Source organism: Onychomys torridus, chromosome X (genome assembly GCF_903995425.1).
Source record: "Onychomys torridus chromosome X, mOncTor1.1, whole genome shotgun sequence".
In the NCBI taxonomy this organism is placed as follows: Eukaryota; Metazoa; Chordata; class Mammalia; order Rodentia; family Cricetidae; genus Onychomys; species Onychomys torridus.
The window spans coordinates 117,404,221-117,427,131 of NC_050466.1; the positions used below are offsets into that span (position 1 = coordinate 117,404,221).

The following is a 22,911-nucleotide window of genomic DNA, read 5'->3' on the forward strand; positions in this document are numbered from 1 at the left end:
TGTCAGATATTCTGCAGGATACAGAGAAAAGTGACAGCTGAACTTTGCCAAAACAAGGAAGGAAAGTCTTTCAAATTTCCTGCTTCACTGAGAAGTCTGCCTGATACTCTAGGCCTATAGGGTGAAGATGGGTGTCCCAATGTTGCAGAAAGAACTTTGGGTGACTGTTCAGGCAGTCAGATGTCTCTGCCATTGCTAGAGTTTTGGAACACACTTTTGGTTTATTCAATATTATATCCTACTGGGGCCTTTGACAGAGTTGAATATGAGACGTTATAGTTGCAGTTTTCCTTAGATATGATAGAAAGTAAATTAGGAATAAAATTTTGAATTTACTAAGATAAGATAGATTATGGAGTACTTTCTTTAAATTTACCAGACACAAATGAATTGGAATTCAGTACATTGTAAATGTAATCTTTACTTGATAATTGTTCTTATATATACGGTCTTACTATGTTAAAGTTAAAACCTTTCATTTTTGTTTAGAAAAAAGGGGGAATGTTGGGGAATATTATTTTAATGTGTGTAACTTTTGTTTATGTTGCATTTGTTTAACTCTGTGAAGCTGTGTCACTGTGCCTGTCTAAAACACCTGATGATCTAATAAAGACCTGAATGGCAAAATGGCAAGGCAGGAGAAAGCACAGGCAGGGCTGGCAGGCAGAGAGAATATATAGAAGGAGAAATCTGGGGGAAGAAAGATCAAGGAACAAGAAAGGAAGGAGGAGGTCTTCAGGGGCCAGCCACACAGCCACACAGCCATACAGCCACACAGTACACAGCCACACAGCCACCCAGCCAGACACAGAGTAAGAAGGAAAGAGAAGGTATACAGGCCAAAGATAGGGTAAATTTAAGTGGTGAAAAGCTGGCTAACAACAAGCCAAGCTAAGGCTGAGTATTCATAATCAAGAATAAGCCTCTGTGTGTGATTTATTTGGGAGCTGGGTGGCAGGCCCCCCAAAAGTGCAAAAACAAACAACAACACAGTGCCAAGTGCGGGACATCTCCCCCAGAGTTATTCATCAGGGGTGTCAAAGTCCCAAAGAATATAGGATATTGACACTGTTCTTGGTTGCCAGCATTTAATAGTAAGACCCTACTGCTAAAAAATCACATATGTTTGTCACAGGACATGTAGGAATCAAGCTTCTTCACTTCTGGTTAGCTTTCACAGTATCAGAAGGTGCTATTTAGTCTGCTGAGAGAGAAAAATGGCCAACAGATTTTTACTCACCTGTGAACCCTATCAACTATTATTGCCCATGGGTGGAATATTGGCACAAATGCTGTTGTGATGGAACAACTGATTTCTGGTTGGATTTTGGGCCCACTCCACAGGAGAAAAAAACAAGAGCCTGATAATGTAAATACCACTAAGAACCTATGGCTTGGGAGCTCATATGCCCCAAAGGGGAACCTACTACTATTATATTGTTAAATGAACAAGCATAGTATCAAACTGCCCTATGAAGACCTCTATCTTTTCTGCACACTAGCTCAGCTCTCAGATGTCACAAGGGAAGCTTCTTTGAGCTGTAGAAAGTGGTTAATGCAGAAACTCAAAACCTGTCAAAGTGCTGAGAACAGTGTTTGTAGAGTTATCAGCCATAAATGGTACATCTATATCAAATACTCTCCCCCAAGGCTCTTTGCACTCTCTGTGTTTTTATCTTGGTAATATTAAACTGTTATTCTTTAAATGAATGTTTTCAAATTTAAAAATGTTTTCATACAATATGCTTTGATCATGTTATTCCTCTCCCCGAACTCCTCCCAGATCCTTTCTGATACCCTAAATCACACTCACTCTATTCTTCTTCCAGGAATTAAATAATAAAACCCTAGCCATTTTATTATGTTTCCACAATTGCCTGACACACTTTGAAGCATAGTTTGAGCTATGTACTTTTTGTAAATTCTGCTTATAAGTTCTTAATGGGCCTGCTTCTGGGTCCACTGATCACATTTTCTATCATACCTAGTGTATTCTTGATCTTATATTCCAAAGCCTGTTTTGTTGTTTGCTTTGGGGTATGGGACTTACAGTTTTTAGTTTAATAATTTTCACCTGTTTCTCTTTATAATCCAAATTTGTGTGTGTGTGTGTGTGTGTGTGTGTGTGTGTGTGTGTGTGTGTGTAATTTAACATATTATGTGAACAAAAAAGAGACAAAATAGTTATCACAAAAGACCTAGTTTTTTTTTTTTTAAAAAAAAGATAAGTGCACGCTTCTTGGATGGGCAGAAGACCCCCAAGCACCGCCCCAGCCCTGTGGCCTGGAATGGGTGGGTGCTACTACAATCAACAAATATTTGATGGAGAGGTGGACAAGATAGGAAAACAGAGTGGTGAATGCTTTCCAGGGAGAGAGGTGGAACTGTAGATATGATGGTGATGACAGGTGAGAGAGAGGGCTAAGGCATGCTATCATTGCCCAGTAGGGTCTGCAGGATAGTGTACAACAGCCTGGAGCATTTACAGACACAGACTTAGCCCTCGAAACTTCTGCCTAGGCATAGGATTCTCCCTGGCTCTCTGGACAATGATGGGGAGGCCTGCGATAAGGAAAGGTTCACTCTCTGGATTGGACCTCCTCAAAGGATAACCATGTTCCTTGATACCACTAGAGGCCATGTTGGTGCTAGTGGTCCATGCTGCTGCCCCAGACCATGATGAAGCCTGAGATCCATGTAGATATATGCGGTCTGTGCCACTGCCTGAGGTCTTGGTGATCTCTTCAGGCTTTGCTGCCTTAGGGAGCCTTGCTGATGTTAGTGGCATATGTAACCACCTGAGACCATGCTGAGGTTTGTGATCTGTGACAGATGCTGAGGGCCATGAGTGGGTCAGTGGTCCTGATACATGTTGATATCTACAGCCCATGTTACCACCAAAACCCATGTGGTGCCTTGTCCATCGAGAGAGCTGGCCCTACCCCTTGGTGGCAGCTGCTCAGTTCTTCTCAGCTGATAGCTTCTGGCACAGATGCAGGTAGAGAAAGATTCATCCTCTCTTGGGGGACTAGTCACTAGGTTTGATCATGCTCCAGTGAATGTATGGACAACACAAAATGGACTTCTGGGGTTTTTTGTGGGGAGGTCTCGGGGTGGGGAAGGTGTGGACATGAAAAGACTGAGAGGGGAGTGCAATCTGGGCTCATGATGTGAGACTCCCAAATAATCGGGTAAAAAAAATGTATATATTTTTTTTAAAAAGCAAGCAGCTGCTGGGCCGTGGTAGTGCATGCCTTTAATCCCAGCACTTGGGAGGCAGAGGCAGGTGAATCTCTGTGGATTTGAGGCCAGCCCGGTCTACAGAGTGAGTTCCAGGAAAGGCTCCAAAAGCTACACAGAGAAACTCTATCTCAAAAAAAAAAAAAAAGCAAGCAAGCAGTTAATAAACCAGCCAAGATTAAGCACCCTTAGTAGCCACTATCAGGAAATCAAAAAGGTATTAACTTGAATGATGAAAAGAAATGTATAGTATTTGGTGCTGAATGAAATGTTCTGCAAATGTCTGTTACACTCATTTTTTTTCTATAATATGGCTCAATTTAAGATATTTGTTCATTGATATTCTGTCTAAATGATCTATCCACTGAAGAAAGTAGGATATTCAAGTCCCCAACTATTATTATATTCACATCTCTCTTGCCTTTGACATCTAATATTTGTTTGGTACCATACTGAGGGTGTACATCTTTATAATTGTTATTCTTCCCTGATCAATTGTTCTTTTAATAATTTATAATAACATTTGTTGTTTCTTTTTTTCAGTTTTTTATTTTAGATTTGTTTTATCTGATATGACTCATGTCATTCTCAACAAAATGGCCTGAACTAGAGGTCTCTATGCAAAGTGAAATAAACCAGACAAAGAAAGGCAAATACTACCTATTAACTCTTATTTTCAGTAATTAATCAATCATTCTCATGGAAAAACAGAACAGAATATTTGTCTCTGAAGACACTTGGAAGATGAAGTTAGAGGAGTAGTATTGTTCAGTTAGCTGCAACAAAACACATCTAAACTTGGGGGGTGTAGAAATCTGGATCTTCTTTAACATACTCAAGTAACTACTGATTGAAACAACCTATGATATATCTCTAAATAACTAGAAGAGTATGAAATTTCCAACACTTAATTGTTGGAAGCATGGAAATGTATATTATTATTCTTTGATTATTATACTCTATAAGCATATACTAAATCACAATATTGTATCATATAATGGTATGTTAATATCCCATCTTAATAAGAAAAAGTACATCACTCTTTTAATTGGTTGGAATCTATCCTTTGGAGAAATCAATTAGGTCACCATAGGACTAAGAGAACTCAAATCCCATCTGCCATTTTTTCTTGAATAAATCAAGTTATATTCAGCCCTTCTACCCTCAGAAATAGTAAGGACATTCTTTCACAGAATTGGGATATCCCTTAAGTGTTATTTTGTTTTAATTTTTCATTCTAATAAATTCCAAACAAAAATCTCACCTTTTTCTAACTTTCTATGTAATGTCTGTTTAACCTTTGCCTGGCTATGATAGAAAATAAACTAAAGTCCTTGTGAACTTATAACATTTGTGATGCTTGTTTAGTCAATGATCATAACTAGCACTTAAGAGCCCCAAAACAGAAGTGGTAAAGAGCATGGTGACTATCCTATCTTTGAACACTCATTCAAAAATATGGTATGCAAAACTTACATGTGGAAACAGAAGCATCATTACATTATAGAAGAGGAACAAGAATAGACTTGACACAGGTCAATAACTGATCTAACTTTCTATGTGTGGGTCACTGTCAGGGACTCCAATCTTGATCTGTAGGATCACTTTAGAGAGAGAAATCCTATGGTAGTTGAATCTTGGTCTCACTTGAATGTAAGGCGAAAACAGCAACTTTCATACTGTTCTCAATTTCAAAATGCTTCTAACCACATGCCAAAATAGGATGTAGTAATAGTATCACTATACCCTTTAAATGCATAAGGGACTTTGGCAGCAGAATTGTTTTGTATTCTTTTTTGTAATTCAATAAGTTTCTGACCTTTAGAAGCACTTAATTCTAGATAATCTTGTAGATTTTTTTGTACCACTGAAGAAAGTTTTCTCTAAGTGGAGAAAATGATGTTAATACCATTCCTTGAAGCCTGTCCAAGCTACCATATTGAAAACTGCCTGCCACTGTGGGAAATACTGAACCCTGTGGTTTTTCTGATAGTTGGGGGAAAGGTGCAATAGACCTGGATTCAGCTGCACCATAAATGACACTGAGGTTTTCTTGCAGCTCAGGAATTTATTAAGGAAGGGGATTGGGCCATTGGGTGTTTATATGTCTGGCCCCTTCAGTTGCATCCTGGCTCTTAATGAGGAAGAGGGCTGCTTGTAATTGTGGGCCACAGATGATGTCATTCTTGGAGTATGATGAGCCCTCTCTTCAGATACCTCATGCCAGGACTGGGGACCAGCATTATCAGATGGGTTTTTCGTTTTCTTCTGCATTCGGTGGAGAGATGATATTTTTTAGGATCTCAGCATAGAATGGACCAAATACGTGCTGGTTGTGATGCATTAGATTAACAAACTTCCAGCCTAGTTCTGCCAACTCTGGTTCAATGAAAAGAAGCCCTCCAGGGAAGTCTAGAAGAGATTCTTGCATTCCACGAATCAAACAGCATTTAAGAAACAAATGTATCCGTTGTTCTGTCACAGGAGAAAAAAATGAAAAGTAGAAAGAAGAGATTCAGAAGAAACTCACCATTCACTGCCTGCACATGAACACTACATTTTTTTTCAGTGTAGTGGTTTGACTAAGAATGACACACACACACAGACTCATATATTTGCATGCTTAGTTACCAGGAAGTGGAACTGTTTGAAAGGATTAGAGGGATTAGGGGGTGTGGCCTAGTTGCAGTAGGTGTGTTACTGGGGGTGGGCTTTGAGGTTTCAAAAGCCCATGTCAAGTCTCTGTCTCTCTCTCTCTGCTTGCAAACCAGTATGTAGCTCTCAGCTCCTTCTCTAGCACCACTCCTGCCTCCTGCCATGTTGCCTGCCATGGTGATAATGGGCTAAGCCTTTGAAACTGTAAGAAAATCTCAATTAAATGCTTTCTTTTATACGAGTTCCCTTGGTCATGGTGTTGCTGTACAACAGTAGAACAGTGACTACGACAGATATTGGTCCTGGGAAATGGGTTATTGCTTTGACAGGCCTGATCATGCTGCTTGTTGGTGGAATATAGATTTTGGGACTTTGCATTAAGAAAGCAGTTGAACCTATGCCTGAGAGTGAGCCCACACCTGACACTGCCTGGAGCACCAGGACCCACAGGCTGGATGGCTCAGAGACCTAGAATAGAACAAAAAATGACTAGAGAAAAAATATCAATGTAATGATGTCTAATGAGAGTCTCCTATACTCATTCATAGATTGGTGCCTAGCCTAATTGTCATCAGAAAGGCTTCATCCAACAACTATTGGAAACAGATGCAGACTCACAGCCAAACATTAGGCAGACTTCAGGAATCCTGCAGAAGAGGGGGAGGAAGGATTGTAGGAGCCAGAGGGGTCAAGTACAGAACAAGAAAAAACACAGAATCAATTAACCTAGGCTCATAGGGGGTCACAGAGACTGAACCAACAACCAGGGAGCTTGTATAGAACTGACCTAGGCACTCTGCATATATGTGACAGTTGTGTAGCTTGGTTCTCTTGTGGGACTCCTAATAATGGAAGCAGGGGCTTTGGGGACCCTTTCCTCATACTAGACTGCCTCTTCCAGCCTTAATATGAGGGGAGGTACCTTAGTCTTACTGTAACTTAATATGCCATGTTTTGTTGATATCCATGGGAGATCTGCCCTTTTCTGAATAGAAACAGAAGAGTGAATAGGAGGACAGAGGGGAAAATGGGTTTGGGAGGAGAGGAATGAGGGGAAATGCAGTCAAGAACATAAAAATAAAAATAAAGCAGTTGAACATTTTAAGTAGGGCTTAATGGGTCATGCTGGTAAGAGGGTAAAAGACTGTGGTGCTGGGAGCAATTTAGATTATGATGGCCCAGCTCAGGGGATTTCATAGGGGGAAGAATAGTAGTAAGTGGCCTAGAGATGGTTCTTGTGATATTTGGACCAAAAATGTGGTGGCATTTTGCTCTTGTCCTAAAAACCTGGCTGAAGCTAAAATGAAGAGTTTTGGATTAATGTCATTGACAGAAGAGATTTCAAGACAGCCTAGTACTGACTCTGTTGTGTGGTTATCAGTGGTCACTTTTATGCAGATCTATAATTAAAAGGAACAAGATGAGCAAGGCAAAATACAAAGTGTATAGTTTGGGGGAAAAGGAGCATCAGAAAGTGTAATGGCGCTAAAGCCAGTGCTGAGATAAAACATTTCAAGAAAAGCCAGATGCTAAATGAAATAAAGGGAGTGGTGACTTCAGGGTAAGACCCCACTCAGCTAGGCTTCCAACTTGTGAAATGGAATAAAAGGAAAGCTTAAGCAGTGAAGAAAACCATCAAAACCAGAAATCTGATGCATATGTAATTGTAGGAGGGGACCTTGTTCCAGCCCCAGCAAGCCGCAGAACTTGGCAACTTCTACCATGTAGTTCCAGCTTTAGAGTAAGGTTTCAAGAAAAGGGTTGTGGAAGCTCCCTTCTCAGCTAAGGAACGCCACTGAGGCTAGGTGTGTAGCACGAAAGCCCCTGAATGGAGCTCCAGAGAGGACACTGAAGCTGTGAAGATGAAGCCCACATTATGTTGGAGATGCCAGTGTTGTAAGATACCTACAAAGGAAGGCTGCAGACTGGATGTGGAACCAGTCCAAGAGAAAGAAGCATGCTGCAGTCAGCAAAACTAGAAGGAGTTGGAGATGTGAAGGGTACGTTGACATCAGATGTGGAGATGTGGAATTTGAATTTTCCCTGCTGGGTTTTGGACTTGCTTTGGGCCAATATTCCCTCACTACGCTCCTTTTCCCACTTTCAGAATATTAATGTAAATTTTGTGCCATTGTATGTTGGAAGTATATGATCTTCTTTTTGATTTTCATTTTGATTTTATAAGAGGTTACATACCTTTAAGGGATTGCCACAAGTCTCAGAGAATTTGAACTTTGGACTTTTTAAACAGTGTTGAGAATTTGATAGGTTATGGGGACTTTTGAAGTTGGACTGATTTTTTTTGCATTATGATATGGCTATAAACCTGTCTGGGTCAGGGAGTGGAATGTGGTGGTTTGCATAAGATGGCCCTCATAGGCTCATATGTTTGAGTGCTTAGTCACCAAGGAGTGAAACTCTTTGATAGGATTAGAAGGTTTTGGAGGTGTGGCCTTGTTGAAGGAGAGTTTAACTCCCACCTGGCATTTTATTGCTATTTCTTATCACTTTTGGGACTCTTACCAATGATGGTACGAATGCAGTTCTCCTTCTTGGCAATGTTCCGGAGTTGGCCTACAAGAGATGCCCTGTTTTCACTGCTCAGAGCAGTGAGGCCTGTGTCCTTGAGCCCTTGATGGATTTCCTGTGATACCTTTTCACTGACACTGAGCATAGACTCTTCTGGCCTGGATAGTGAAGACAGAAAATAGAGTAATTGTTATGTAAAATGAATAAAAAATTCTTAATAAAAAAAAAAGAAAATAGACTTTCCCTGACATAGAGACCAAGTCCCAAAAGTCCATAACTAGAAGTTAGGTATACCCAGGAAGAATTGTGACCCTCTCACCATCAATGCACAATGAGCATGTAAAAGAGTTCTGTTATTATCCCCAAAGTACCAAATTATTCATGCATGTAGTATTATATGGCAACTTTAAATGGAACAATAAACATTGGGCAAGGGTTGGGTATATCCTGAACATTAAAATATTCTTGAAAGATTCTTAGATATTTTACATAGGATTCTTTCCTACTTTAACAAAACAAATGCAAGTAAATTAGTAAAACTAAATTTCTAATTCCTTTTTCTACTTTGATATAGAATCTCTACATGCAGGGAATTAGCAATCAATATTAATGACTAAATGATCAACTTCTGGATATAAATAACAAAAATCTATAGTCCCTTGATGAAATACATAGTATCTCAGTGTTAGAAAACATAATAATGAATATTTGTAGCAAAGTAATCACCTGATCCTCCTTCTGGGTAGAAAACTGTTATTCTTCTCTATGCCAAATCTAAAATACCAACAATCTTTGGATCTAGTTCTCAAAGGCCCTTTGTGTGAAGGATAATGGGATGTTATATTGCCTGCTGATGGCCTAAATGCCACTCTACAAGAAATCTATGGTAGAACTGGGATGCTCACATGGTAGCATGCTTGCCACACAAGCATGAGAATCTGAGCTTGGTTGCACAGTAGCCACACAAAAAGCCAAATGTGATAGTGCATGACTGTAATCACAGCACTATGGAGGTATAAACAGGTGGCTCCCTGGAACTTGCTGGCCAGCCAGCCTAGCCTAATTAATCAGCTTCATGTTTCAAAAAATAAGGTGGAAAAAAAAGAGGAAGACCCCTGCAATTGACCCCTGGCCTTGACATGTGCATACACTTGCACAGACAAATGATCATGTACATACACGTGTGCATGCATGTGCCTAGACACACACACACACACACACACACACACACACACACACAAAGATTGATGAGACATACTTGGAGCTAAATTCTTCTGTTAACGCCTTGGTTATACGCTTCAGTTTATCCACAAATTCTGGTGAGCTGAATAAAACACCACAAGAGAAACTTCTTGCCACAAGTAAAACTGAAGCTAGAATAGTCAAGTGGCGTAATCTGGATTTCATGTTCTGTAGTCGTGCTTTATCCATAAGTAGAGTCTGGTTAGGCAAGAAAGAACAGGCTGTCAGGAGTCAGAATGGAGCTTCTAAGTAAAAGACAACATGATTATGCCTCAACACACATTCCTACCTCAGGGAATTCTTCATTTCCATGGTCCCTGAGAACAAGATTTAAATAGCCTTGGTATAACACTGTTGTAAGACTAGGTGGCTCTGGGTCAGGTTTTGGAGATGGAAATGAACTTATTGTGCCAGAAGAGGAGCTTGACGAGACGGATGTACTTGGCAGAGGTGTGGAAATATCTGTGGCAGCTCTAGTCATCCATCTGGTGGTGCAATCAAGGAGATCTAAAAAAGAGAAGGGAACATATATGTTTAAACTGCAAGGCTCAGAGTTGGAGAGTTTAAGATAGTCTCAGTAATTTTATTTATTTTTTTAATTTATTTTTTATTATATTTGTGTTTTAATTTTACACATCAGCCATGGGTTCCCCCTGTCCTCCCCCCTCCCACACTCACCCCCACCTTCCCCCCATCCCTTCCCCTCCATTCCCATCTCCTCCAGGACCAAGACTCCCCTGGGGATTCATTTAAACCCGGTGGATTCAGTACAGGCAGGTCCAGTCCCCTCCTTCCAGGCTGAGCAAAGTCTCAGTAATTTTAAAAGCTAGAAGCGAACAGAATATTTCCTTCCAGAATAGCTTTCACAGTACAAGAAGGTGCTATACCGGCATCAGGTGGGAAACTGGCCACCAACATGTGGACCCTGTTTACCACAATACCAATGTTCCAGGCAAGATCTGCAAACCAGTGCAATGCCAACATGACCAATGTGGGGGTAATCAATAACTTTCTGATAGAATCAGAGACCCACACCATAGGAGAGAGTTCCTGCTTGGCTTTGTGAGTCTGGCAAAGACCCATGTCTGAGAAGTTCATAGTCCCTAGGGATGAACGAACCTATTGCTTCATTTTTCTAAATGGAAATGTTGCCAAACTGCCTCTAAGTATTTCTATCCATACCCATGTGTTGTTCTCAGCCTTGATTAGAGACACTTCTTTTTGCAGCAAACAGCAATTAGTACCAAGATCTGTGCCTGCTCAAAGTGCTGAGAAAAAGTAACTTTTGTACAGTAAGTTGTAAAGAGAACATCTACCACACCCCTTCCAAGGCTCAAGGAATACCAACCATGGAAGAGAAGGTGGAAAGAGGACAAAAGGGGGCCAACAGAGAGGACAGCAGTGAAGTGTTATGCTCTGGACGTGACATGGTTGCTGCAGTCATGATCTCAAAGCAGCTGAGAGAGTAGGCTGTACTGAGTCTGTGCAGACTGGGTCGGTTCAAACCCAATCATGGGGAGGGAGGGGCTCATGGGGCTGTGCTGTCCTCCAGGAACTCCCTGCTGGGGGAGGGGAAGTCATTCAATAATAAACCACCAAGTGAGCTGCTCCTACTGCAGGGGATATTTCCATACCCATGACGATGTGGGTAATCTTCAAACTCAGGTGGTCATCAAACAGAAAGGTAGGAAAATAGGACAGGGGACTCTTTCAAAGAGGAAATTGTGGGAGTCGGGGAGCATAAGGAAGGCAGGGGTCGGGAGTGATCAGATCGCACTGTGTACATGTATGACACTGTCAAAGAATATACTTAATTAAAGTGATCTGTATAGGTCTTTCTGTCTTAGAAAATTTTGCTTCTCTTCATTCTTGATCCAAGAAGTAAACTTTCTATTCAAAAATAGAGAAATCACCATAAAAAAGAAACTCAAAGGCCAATTGCCCCCACTCCAGTTAAATTTTAAACATACTGGGCTGCTTGTCAAGGAGTTCCTGGAATTTAGCTCGTTCATATTGGATAGAATGTTCTTGCAGGTATGGCCGAATGCTTTTGATAGTATAGTTCATCATGTCCATTTTCATCAGGCTAAGAACATGGAAAATCCCCCTGTCACAGACAAAAACAGAATATTTACAGTTTGAAAAGGAAATCTAGTGTTTCAGGAGTGGAGCTCAAGGAAGGAATAAAATCCCAGTATTTAGAATAAGAACGGACCTGCAAAGTACTTACTTCAATTACAAACATGTACTCAAAAAAATATTTAGTTGCTTTGAGTAGGGACCTAATGAGAGGTGTTTATTTCAGGTCTAAGTGCATTCAATTATAAAAGAATTCGAGGCTAAGAATTTAATGTTGCTTAATTTGACCAGGTAATGTTTTCCATCATGTTATAATGCATTAAGAATGTCCTCACCAGGGCCGGGCGGTGGTGGTGCACGCCTTTAATCCCAGCACTCAAGAGACAGAGGCAGGCAGAAGATCTCTGTGAGTTCGAGGCCAGCTTGGTCTACAGAGCGATATCCCGGACAGGCACCAAAACTGCACCAAAACTACACAGAGAAACTGTCTCACTCTCCTGCCAAACCCCCCCCACACACAAAGAATGTCCTCACCAGATGTAGTAACTCAGTATTATATGCTCCATCCTCCATAACTCTAAGAAATAAATCTAGCCGGGCGGTGGTGGCACACGCCTTTAATCCCAGCACTCAGGAGGCAGAGGCAGGCAGAGCTCTGTGAGTTCGAGGCCAGCCTGGGCTACCAAGTGAGTTCCAGGAAAGGCGCAAAGCTACACAGAGAAACCCTGTCTCGAAAAACCAAGGAAAAAAGAGAGAGAGAGAGAGAGAGAGAGAGAGAGAGAGAAAGAAAGAAAGAAAGAAAGAAAGAAAGAAAGAAAGAAAGAAAAAAAGAAATCTATGCATTTTAGAAATTAATGAAACTTGAGTAGTTTGCTACAGCACAACAAAAGAAACTAAGGGAGAAAAGCAATGCTGGAAGTGGAATTTGGATGTTTGTGACCACTATGTTACTACTAGGAATTAACCCAGTCCTCTGTTAACATTAGGACTGTTAATCTATGAAATAACTGAAAATGTGGGGAATGAGCATAATCTGAAAGAGTTTAGAAAAAAAAATAGTCGATTAAAAAAAAGGTTTGTTAATGTGAATGGGGTATTGAGTATGAGTAGGGTGAGGGACAGTATCTATAATATGTCTGATATTCTTGGACACTACTAAAGTATTCATGATCAAATGAAGAGGAAATGCTGTCTTCTGGATTTGGCAAGTGCATTGCAATCATGAACGAAAGGCAGTAGCAGCTACCTTCACGCTCTGCACCAAATCAGACACAAATGTCAGAAGAGGAGCAATTGGGAAGAAGAAGGGGATCAGCAGGATTGTGAGAGGGATAATAAATGATAATATGCATTGTCCATATTATGAAGCTGTCAAAAATAATGAAAAAGAGAAGCTGGAGAGATGCTCACTTGCTAATGGCACTTGTTGCTCTTCCAGAGGACTGGGTTTATTCCTAGTAGTGATAAAGTGGGTCACAAACATCCAAACTCCAGTTCCAGAGGATCCAACACCCTCTTTGGGCCATGGCAAGTACTAGGCATACACATGGTACCCATACATACATTTTGGCAGGCAAAATGTTCATACACATAAAATAAAATAAATAATTTGTTAAAAATGAAAAAGTAAAAGTAGAGAATTAAAAAGTGAACAAATGACTTTAATCAGGTCTTCCACACAGGAGTACAACAATTAAGACAGAGGTCTGTCATAGTATCCGGTTCAAAGTTTTCTTTCATGGTACATAAGGTAGATTTCAGAAGCAGCATATGCTATGGTTTAAAAATAGCTTGCTGCTTCAAAAAGAGCAAACTTTCAACCCAACTGTGAGATACTGAGAGTGTGGAAAGCTTAATGCAACTAAGGAGTCTAGGGATGAAGCCTTTAGACCATCACCAGGATCACAGAAGCATGGCAGGCTAGAAGTCACATGACTGAAAACCAGTGACTTAAGAAAACCATAGAAAAACTAGGACACTCACACACTCTTTCTTTCATCACAGGGTGCTCTGTACCACCTTGAGACTTCATCAGCTACAAGGCTTTCACTGGATGAAGTCCCTTAACATTGGACTTCTAGGACAAGAGCCAAAATAAGGTTTTTTCTCTTTATAATTTACTGACACTGTGATACCACATTATTAACAAAAGAAAATAGATTAAAACAGCATGACTAGATTCTTGCCTCAATAACTCTACTGGATCTTTTATGCTCTCTAGTTTCTGAACAGCTTCGTCTCGAACTGGTGCACACAGGAGGGCCATTAAGTTGAGAATATAGTTGGAAAGGTGAGGAACATCCAGAGCCCCATGCTCTGTTTCTTGTTTTAGGAGATCCACATCCAACACTTCCTCAATCTCATTTCTTAGATGGTTCTGACGTGGTAGTAGCAGTGACACCAAAATCTGCCACAAAGGAAAATCAAAGGAGCCATATTTGGTTTAGAATCCTAAACCTACACCCAGTGAGCAGTGCTTTCAGGCTAAAGGCATGTCAGACTTTGTCTTCTAGAGGTACACAGTCATTTCTCTCTTTTGGAAGACAATTATAATCTAGGCTTCACTTATAATCATTTATAGCAGTAGTGATTATTTTCAAGGAAGAATGACATAAAAACATGAGTAAAGTAAGAGTGGGGCAACATTTAAGTATAGCAGGTACAACAACACGTGCACCTCCACAAAATGATGCATTCTTAACCAGGGCTAAGGGCATTTTTGGATTACTTTTCTCCAAAAAGCAGAGTGAAATAAGCAAGGTATTCTTAAATATTCACTTGAAAGAGCTTTTTGAATCAAAATATAAATTCCTTGTGGGCAAGAACTCGCATTATTTTCTGTGCTTCTGGAACACTTAAATCATAGTGGAAGTTAAGTGAAAATATGTTTTATTGAATGACATGTTATGTTATTAAAGTAATACCCTAACCCTCAAGTTATATCTTGTACAAATAAAATAGGAGTCAATCCATCCCATATATGTTTGGAAAGTAAGCTACTTAGAAAATTAATAATACTAATATTAACAATCCAAGGTCTAAGGCCTGGAAACTTTGTATCAACAGAAAGAAGGCTGGCTGCTCACCTGTTTTATGTTGTTTATAAGTTCAAGAGCACAAGAAAAGTCAGGAGGATTGTGCGACAGCTGATCTTTCAAGTGGTCCCAAAATGCATTGTACATTGTCTCCACAAACTTGCTTTCCAGACTATTAAGAAAGTTAAATGTGCAGAATGATCTTTACCTAGAGACTTGATACAGGATCATGACCCCTCAAACAGCATTTAAAATTATGAAAAACCACTAAACTTACAGACCAGAATAGAGCTACATTTAGATATGAGAAGTGCCGAATTAACTGCAGTTGGTCTCAGATTTTAAAAAAAATAAAAAAAAAACCCTTAGATCATCACAGAAAGATACCAGAGTGCACAGTCGCTGTCTCCCCACATACCCCACTCCTTCCGTCCTCCCCTCCCTTCCTCCTTCCCCTCTTCCTCTCCCCTCCTCCCTTTCTTCCTCCCTCCCTCCCAGTATCTCCTTGTGTCTCTCTTTGTCTTTCTATCTCCCCCATCAACACATCTGTCTCTGTCCCCTTCTCTTCTTCTCAGTCTGTCCCCCACTCTTCTCCTCTCCTTTCCCTCCCTCTATCTCCCCCTCAGAAGAACCACAAACCAAAATTGGATTCAGACTTTCTGACCCTAATCCTGCATCTAGCCTAGATGTATGGCTGCATTTTAATTTCTACATACATAGTATGTGATATTTTTCACATGGGTTTGAAGTGTGGAGAGGATTTTTTCATGTTGATAGTGATGAAGGACTTCACACACTTCACAGAAGGACAAAACAGAACTTAATACCTTCTCCCCTGTTTTTCACTTACCTTATTTCTAAAAACTTGAAAGCTTTCTTTTTCCCCAAAAATAAACTTTCTACAATAAAAATTCACATTTTTCTTTTGAAATACAAATGATATAAAAATTTAATGTTACTCTCCCAACACACCCATCTAACCATGGAAGGCAAGCAACTCTCATCCTTCTGACATATTCAAGAGTTTTGAATTCTACTGCCCCTATCCATTTTATCCATTTGGTCAAAAAATTCCAGAGTGTTTAAGTGTCTCTGGAATCCATCCTAGCCAAACATCATCTCACACCTGTACATTTACAATGGTCTGTAAAGTGAACATCCTCCCCCCAAATATGACACATCCTTGTTACAAATCAATGATTTTCTCAAAATCCAAATCGGGTCACATGTCCTGTTCATATAATGTCTTTCAAGAGTTCCCTCACAGAATCCAGATGTACAACCTCAATGACTCAGCAGGCTGCTGTTCTGTCAGCTCTCCTTGACTTTGAATCCTTCCTTCTCCCAACACCTTGCACTAAACAATAGTAATCTGTTTAGAGTAAGTAGTAATTATTTTCTCCCTTTCTCTGCCCTTGAAGAGACATATTAGAGTACTCTTCACAATCGATCACCTAAAGTGTACCTATTCATACTCTGGAGAGTCAACTCAAATTTCATGATTTCAAGACAGTCTTCCTCTGATAGTCACCCAGGCAACTGCATACTAACAAAGAACTCCGTCCATTAGCTAAGACTGAATGTGTCCCTCTGCACAATAGCTCTTGGATAATCTGTTCTACAGAGATTCTTGATGGCAAAGACAACATCATACTTACCTGTATGTCCTCAGCATTCACCATTCCACTTTCCACCTAATAAGTACTCAATAAATGCTTGTTAAATGAGTGAACGGCAATGGTGTTTCCATACGTACAGAAAAGTAAATCCAGAAAAAGAAATACAACTCAGAGTCCAGGGACTATGACCTGAATGAAGAAGATTTCTAGGATACATGTGTTTTGGTGAAACTCCATTCATGGAAGGTGTACTTAGCATGTGTCACTATTAGCAACAAGCAGAATTAATTCAAGATACATGAGAATCACATAAAACAAGATAGAGTATGGTGCTTTAGTAATAGAATCTCTAAAGCAGCAAAATAAAAGAGGCATTCAAGATGAGAAGTTTAAAAAGCTATAAAATTATATTCTGGCAAAAGACTGTATTCTTTTATCTCTTTAAACTTACATTGTGTGTGTGTGTAAGTGTGTGTGTGTGTGTGTGTGTGTGTGTGTGTGTGTGCGCGCGCAAATAAGTATGCACATGTACACACATACAAAGTGTAACAGAATCTGTGTGGAGGTAAGAGGATAAATTGTACAAGTTAGTTCTCTCCTTCCACCATGAGAGTTCCAGGATTGAACAGGTTGTCAGGCTTGTTTGATGGTGAGCACTTTTACCTTCTAAGTCATTTTTCCAGCCCACACTTAACTACTAATGATCCATTAGTGGCATTCAATTCATACTTGCTGAATGACTCATTTATGCATTTCAATATCAATGTAATTATGAAGAACTCCAATAAGACTCATTTTTTCTTATTAAATCAGAAAATATAAATGCTCTGAAATTTCTTACTCATGACAAATGACAACATCATTATTAGAAAAGTTATTTGTGGGGTTAGAGAAATGGCTAAGTGGTTAAGAGCCCTAACTGCTCATCTCCAAGGCCAGGATTTGAGACCCAGCAACCACATGGTGGCTCACAACTCTCTGGAACTGTAGCCCTAGGGTAGCCAATGCCCTTTTCTGGTCTTCTTGGGCACTGCATGCATGTGATACACAGACATACATGGAAGCAAAACACCCATCCACAGAAAATGAAATTAAAATTAGAAAAAGAAAGTTGTTTATCTGCATCCACTTAATTTGCAGGAAATTAAGATTAGCTTCTAGCAGCTCTAACCTCCAAGTCTACCTGAAAGGATCTGAAATTCTCTAAAAACCAAGAATTAACATTCTGACAATAATTACATTGGTTTATTTAATATTTAGATATAGTTTGATATTTGACTCTGTGTGTGACTGTGTGGAGTATGTGTGTACAGTCTATGTGCTCTTGAGAGGGTTCACATATAGAGGCTGGAGAAGGACACTGGATGCTTTATTCTGTCACTCTACATCTTATTCCCCTGAGACAGGGCCTCTTACAGAAAATGGAGTCTCTGTTTGGTTTACAGGGCATGGGTTGCACAACACCATGCCAGAATGTTTACATGTGCTCTGGAAATTAAATTTATGTCCTCATGTTTGTGTAGTAACTGCTCCTAACCACTGGGTCATTTCTTCATCCCACGTGAACACCTTTTTCCTTTTTTAAAAAAAAATGAGACAGGGTTTCTCTGTGTAGCCCTGGCTGTCCTGGAACTCCCTTTGTAGAGTAGGCTGGCCTCAAACTCACAGAGATCCCCTGCCTCTGTCTTCCAAATGCTGGGATTAAAGGTGTGCACCACCACTCAGCAGAATTAAACAGTTATACTGATTATTCTGCTGTTCTGTTTGATACTATTTAAGACAGACTCAAACACTGCATGTTTTAATAGAAAAAAATCAAACATGACCAAAAACTATCTATCCTATGTAACTATGACAAGTAAATAAATAAATATGTACCTGTTTCCAGGTAAATCATTCTCCTGTACCGCAAAATCTTGGTTTACTACGATTTCATGGGCAATGCTCAATTTGGAAACTTCATTAGCTGTCTCTATATCTTCAGTAGAAAGTTCTACAGGCTGGCTCACTGGAGAAAAAGCATAGTAGTCATCAAAAGAGATACCACACAAATTTGCTATAAGAGAACAAACTATGCACATAGATAAAATCATACTAAAAAGTGTATAGTATAAATCTATTATTGAAAATGATGTTAGACTGATTCTCCCTCTCAGCAGGCATCAATTGCCTGTAGTTCTTCATCTAGAAGTGGGATTTTTCCAATCCACTTTGAGATGACAACTGGTATTGTCATTGTGCAGGTCTTGTCTAGGTGACTGTATGGTTCTGATTTCATGGGTAGGGCTTCATTGTTATGAAAAAAAAACACTGTCAATTATCAAGATTGCTACATCCAAAAAAGGTATTTCTTAAAATTGATGACAAAATAAGTATTTTAACGCAAGCATAAATTAAAGCAATTTATGACAACCGAACCAAGACTGCAAAATGTTTAAAGAAATGCTCTGTGTTACGTACTAGGAAAAAGGAAGTAGTTTAGTTCATGAAAGGAACAGATGATGAACAACAACAAAAACAAACAAACAAACAAAAAACAACAACCAGGAAAGAGTCCAATAAGAAAGCAGAAAACGCCTAACATCAATATGGGAGGAAGAAACTAACAGCCAATAATCTAACCAATCAGAACAACCAACAAAGCCATAAGAATTAGCAAACCTTTCTCAATACTGCTATAAATAAATAAATAAATAAATAGTCTCAATTCACCAATATAAAATCACAGACTGACTGGATTCAAAAACAAAAGTCAACTACCTGTGCTCTCTAATAAGAAACAGTCCAATGGCAAAGATATCCAAACACAGCCAATGGGTGGAAATCAACCTTCCATGTAATGGGAGCCATAAACAAACTGATGTGGTGATTCTCATATTTGATGAAAGTAGACTTAAAACCAAAATCACCCACAAGGAATAAAGAGGGCTATTGCTTGTTGGTAAATGAAACAATTCATCAAATAGACATACCAATTTCAAATAGTAACACACCAAATGGTGGGGCCTCATTGTAAAAAAAAAAAACAAAACACTAAATAGATAAAAGATCAGATAGGTACTGATACAATGACAGTGGGAAACTTCATTGTTCCAGTCTCATCTTTAGATAAGCCTTAAAAACCTCAAAATCTAAAAATTGGACCTAATAATACACATGCTCCCATTATGATAACAATGGACTGAACCTCTGAAACTGTAAGTGAGCCACCCCAATTAAATGTTTTCTTTATAAGATTTGCTGTGGCATGATGTCTCTTCACAGCCATGGTAAACCCTAACTAAGACAGGGGCCATGCTATAGCGTGGCCTTCCCCCAGTGTTCACTTCCCTGAGTAAGACTCCTACTAAAGGTTACACAACCTTCCCCAACAACAGCAACAGCTGGGGGCCAAGTATTCAAATATGAGAACCAATAGCCGATATTTTGCACTCAAACCAGAACAATTACCTACCTCCAATAGATACGTCCAATGGTACAACAATGGCATGATTGTTATGGGGTAAATCAACTGCTTTGTGATATGAGTTGGGGCCTGTTCCATAGGACAGAACTCATGCCTGGGACTACAAACCTGGTCAAAAGCCTGCAGCTGGGGAAGACACAACCCCAATGGAAAGTCTACTACATTTATTTTGCTAAATAGATGCTGTCATGATGTCTTCTAAATATCTGTGCTTATACCCAACATATGTGCTGCTCTAACCTTTTGTCAGAGAAGTTTATTTCTACAGTTAATGGCAGTTAATACAGAGACTCAACTGCTCCAAAGGCTGAGAATGAGTGTTGCATGCTTGGCATTAAATGGAGCATCTATACCACCACTTCCAAGGACCAGAGAAAAGGATGTGGAAAGAATTAAGAGCTAGGGACTGGGGAGGAGTACTGTGAAAGACTATCTTCTGGATATGGTATGATCATTGCATCCAGGAACCCATAGTATTTACCTGCACAATAGCCACACAAGATCAGGCCCATCAATTTTCCATGGTAGTTGGGGAAAGGGCTCATGAGGTTCCACTCCACTCTGAGGAGCTTTGGGCAGTTAACTGGCTGCCAGGAGTGAAGTAGTTCTTTTCCACAGTGGTATAACCACTGTTAAGACCCACTTAAATACCACAAAATATCCCCCAGCCATCCTCATTCAAGCAACTCTAGATTTATGTAATCATCAAAGCAAGCATGAAAGTAGGAGGGGGCTAGTTGGACAGAAGAGATGGTTCAACATGACAAGGAGGGGGACAAGAAAAAATAATACGAAGTGAATCTAGTAAGATACATTGTAGCTATGTATGAAACTATGCATAAAATCTCATATTGCATTCATGTATGAATTTGTCCTAAATTTTTTTTTTTTGTAAAAACCAGCAGCAGGCAGTGGTGGCACACACCTTTAATCTTAGCACTTGGGAGGCGGATCTCTGTGAGTTCAAGGCCAGCCTGGTCTACCAAGTGAGTTCCAGGAAAGGCGCAAAGCTACACAGAGAAACCCTGTCTCGGGAAAAAAAAAAAAAAAAGCAGCTTTTCTAGGTATCAACAATGAATTTGGAGAAGGTACTCATGAAAGTAATTCCATCAAAATAGTCAGGAATATGCCTTAGAATCAACTTGCCCAATTACGTGTAAGATCTGTCAAGTGAGTATTACATGATGGTGAAAATACAAATCAAAGACACTAAGAGCTGGAAAGTCCTATTGTCATGAATCAACAAATGACGAAAACACAACCGAGCTATTGATAACTGAGCGTGCAGCCGTGTACTGGAGACTGGTTGACCCACAGGAGGCCGAAGAAAGCTGACTCCATCTCACAGCCTACCAGTTACCAATAGCTTCACACCTATGGCTGAAACTTTGTGGTCACCTCCCCCACCCATGCTGAAGGTTTGTCTGCCTTGCGCATGTGCAGATCTTGAGCATGCTGTCACAATCACTGTGACCTCACAAGGGCAACTGGCCTGGTGTGTCTGCTTTATATTCCCCATGCCTTTAAGTGATTCAAACACTAATAAGGCTTCAAACACAGACATTTATACTTTGTCTCTAAAACTGAATTTTCATTTCACTTACCAATGAAGCCCCCAAACCCTCTATGTAAAGATAAGACTGGAAGAGAGACAAGAAATTAATACCTAAGAGGGGCCAGGCAGAGCAATGAAGAAGAAATGACTCATTGCAAAAGGCTTTTTCTCTATATCCCTTAAAGGCACCTATGCCACAGGTTTCCTCATTTATTTGTTTGTTTGTTTGTTTATTCAAGACTGGAGCTCACTTTGTAGACCATGCTGGCCTCGAACCCACAGAGATCCACTTGCCTCTTCCTCCCAAGTCTTGCACTTAAGGATGTGTGCCACCACGCCTGGTGGTTTCAAGATTTTTTTCTCCCCCCCCCTTTTTTTTTTTACTAAGTGATTTTTCTATTCATTTTATATATCAACCACAGATTTCCCTGTCCTCCCTCCTCCCACCCACCCCCAGCCTTTTCCCCCAACCCACCTCCCATTCCCACCTCCTCCAAGGCAAGGTCTTTTAACCTGCCATAACAACTTTCATTACCGACCCACCTGGAGAGGCTCCCTCTGAACTGGTCTTATCTTCCTGGTTCTTGCTTGGTGCTTTAGGCTTTGGGGCCCCATTTTCTGACTCACTAGAGTCATTCTTGGATTTCGTTTTCTTGGCCTTGGGCATGTTGATGGTATCTGGACTGGAAGGGAAAAGAGGGCAATTTATGTAACACACGGGTCTGACTCCAGGAAAAGGTGGGGGAGCTCTTCAACAGCTGTGGTGGGCTTTTGAGACAATGTTGCTATTCCTTATGGATAGTACACGTGCTTTCTAGGGCCTCCGAGAGAAAGAACCCAGGTCCTCAAACACACTTTAAGAATAACCTGCTACTAATGGAAGTTCCTTTACTAAAATAATTAGCGTTAGCATTAAACAAGCAAAAGAGAAACCATAATCCAAAAGTGGACTCACCAGAAAGAAAACACATCACTTTACCAGCTAAACTAGGAAAAGATTCTTCCTCTTGAATTCTCTTTGCAGGTTCACCATTAGGCGTCCTAAACCAGGATAACAGGGAACATTCACACACAAAACCTACCTGGTTCCTTAACTCTTTCTGGTCCTTGCTGTTTGAAGGCCTTCCCCACGATAGCTGCTTCTGTTACTGAAAAGCCTTCTGGCTTCCCAGTCAAGGAGATCACTGGATCATACCACAACAGCCAGAGAGAGGGGGGACTATGAGAAAAGTCTTTGACAGGACCATGAAAATCATGAAGCCCGCGTGGCACACACCCCCTACACGTGATGCTAAGTTAGACAGTCCAAAATGAGTCACAAAGGATGGTGCTTCCTGGGGAGTAAACTGGGGGTTATTTTACACCAAGGGTACACCAGAACACAAGGCAGACAGACAGGCAAACATGTTCACTTTATTACACAATAGAGGCAGGAGGCTAAAATTTCCTGTGCGGGGCCTTCAGGCTGCTATCATTCTTTTCAGATTAGAA

The 22,911-nt window shown here is 40.2% G+C and overlaps 1 protein-coding gene across 1 annotated transcript; it reads right to left on the reverse strand.

The window, feature by feature from the left end:
* Positions 1-5,485: 5,485 nt before the first annotated feature.
* LOC118574475 (T-complex protein 11 X-linked protein 2-like) lies at positions 5,486-22,087 on the reverse strand. The gene is made up of 9 exons (XM_036175387.1): positions 21,964-22,087; positions 18,278-18,407; positions 14,832-14,952; positions 13,932-14,152; positions 11,637-11,773; positions 9,956-10,173; positions 9,683-9,864; positions 8,419-8,582; positions 5,486-5,715 (listed from the first exon to the last, which is right to left on the reverse strand). Exons 1-9 carry the CDS (start codon positions 22,085-22,087, stop codon positions 5,486-5,488), a joined length of 1,527 nt encoding a protein of 508 aa, XP_036031280.1.
* Positions 22,088-22,911: the final 824 nt, after the last annotated feature.

Excerpts from the sequence above, each read along its gene's own strand:
- LOC118574475 (XM_036175387.1), bottom strand. The coding sequence starts at position 22,087 with ATGCCCAAGGCCAAGAAAACGAAATCCAAGAATGACTCTAGTGAGTCA. Across the intron at positions 9,865-9,955 it reads GAAATGAAGAATTCCCTGAG|ACTCTACTTATGGATAAAGC; the intron begins GTAGGAATGTGT and ends TTGCCTAACCAG. Across the intron at positions 5,716-8,418 it reads CTGCATTCGTACCATCATTG|AACAACGGATACATTTGTTT; the intron begins GTAAGAGTCCCA and ends CTCCTGTGACAG.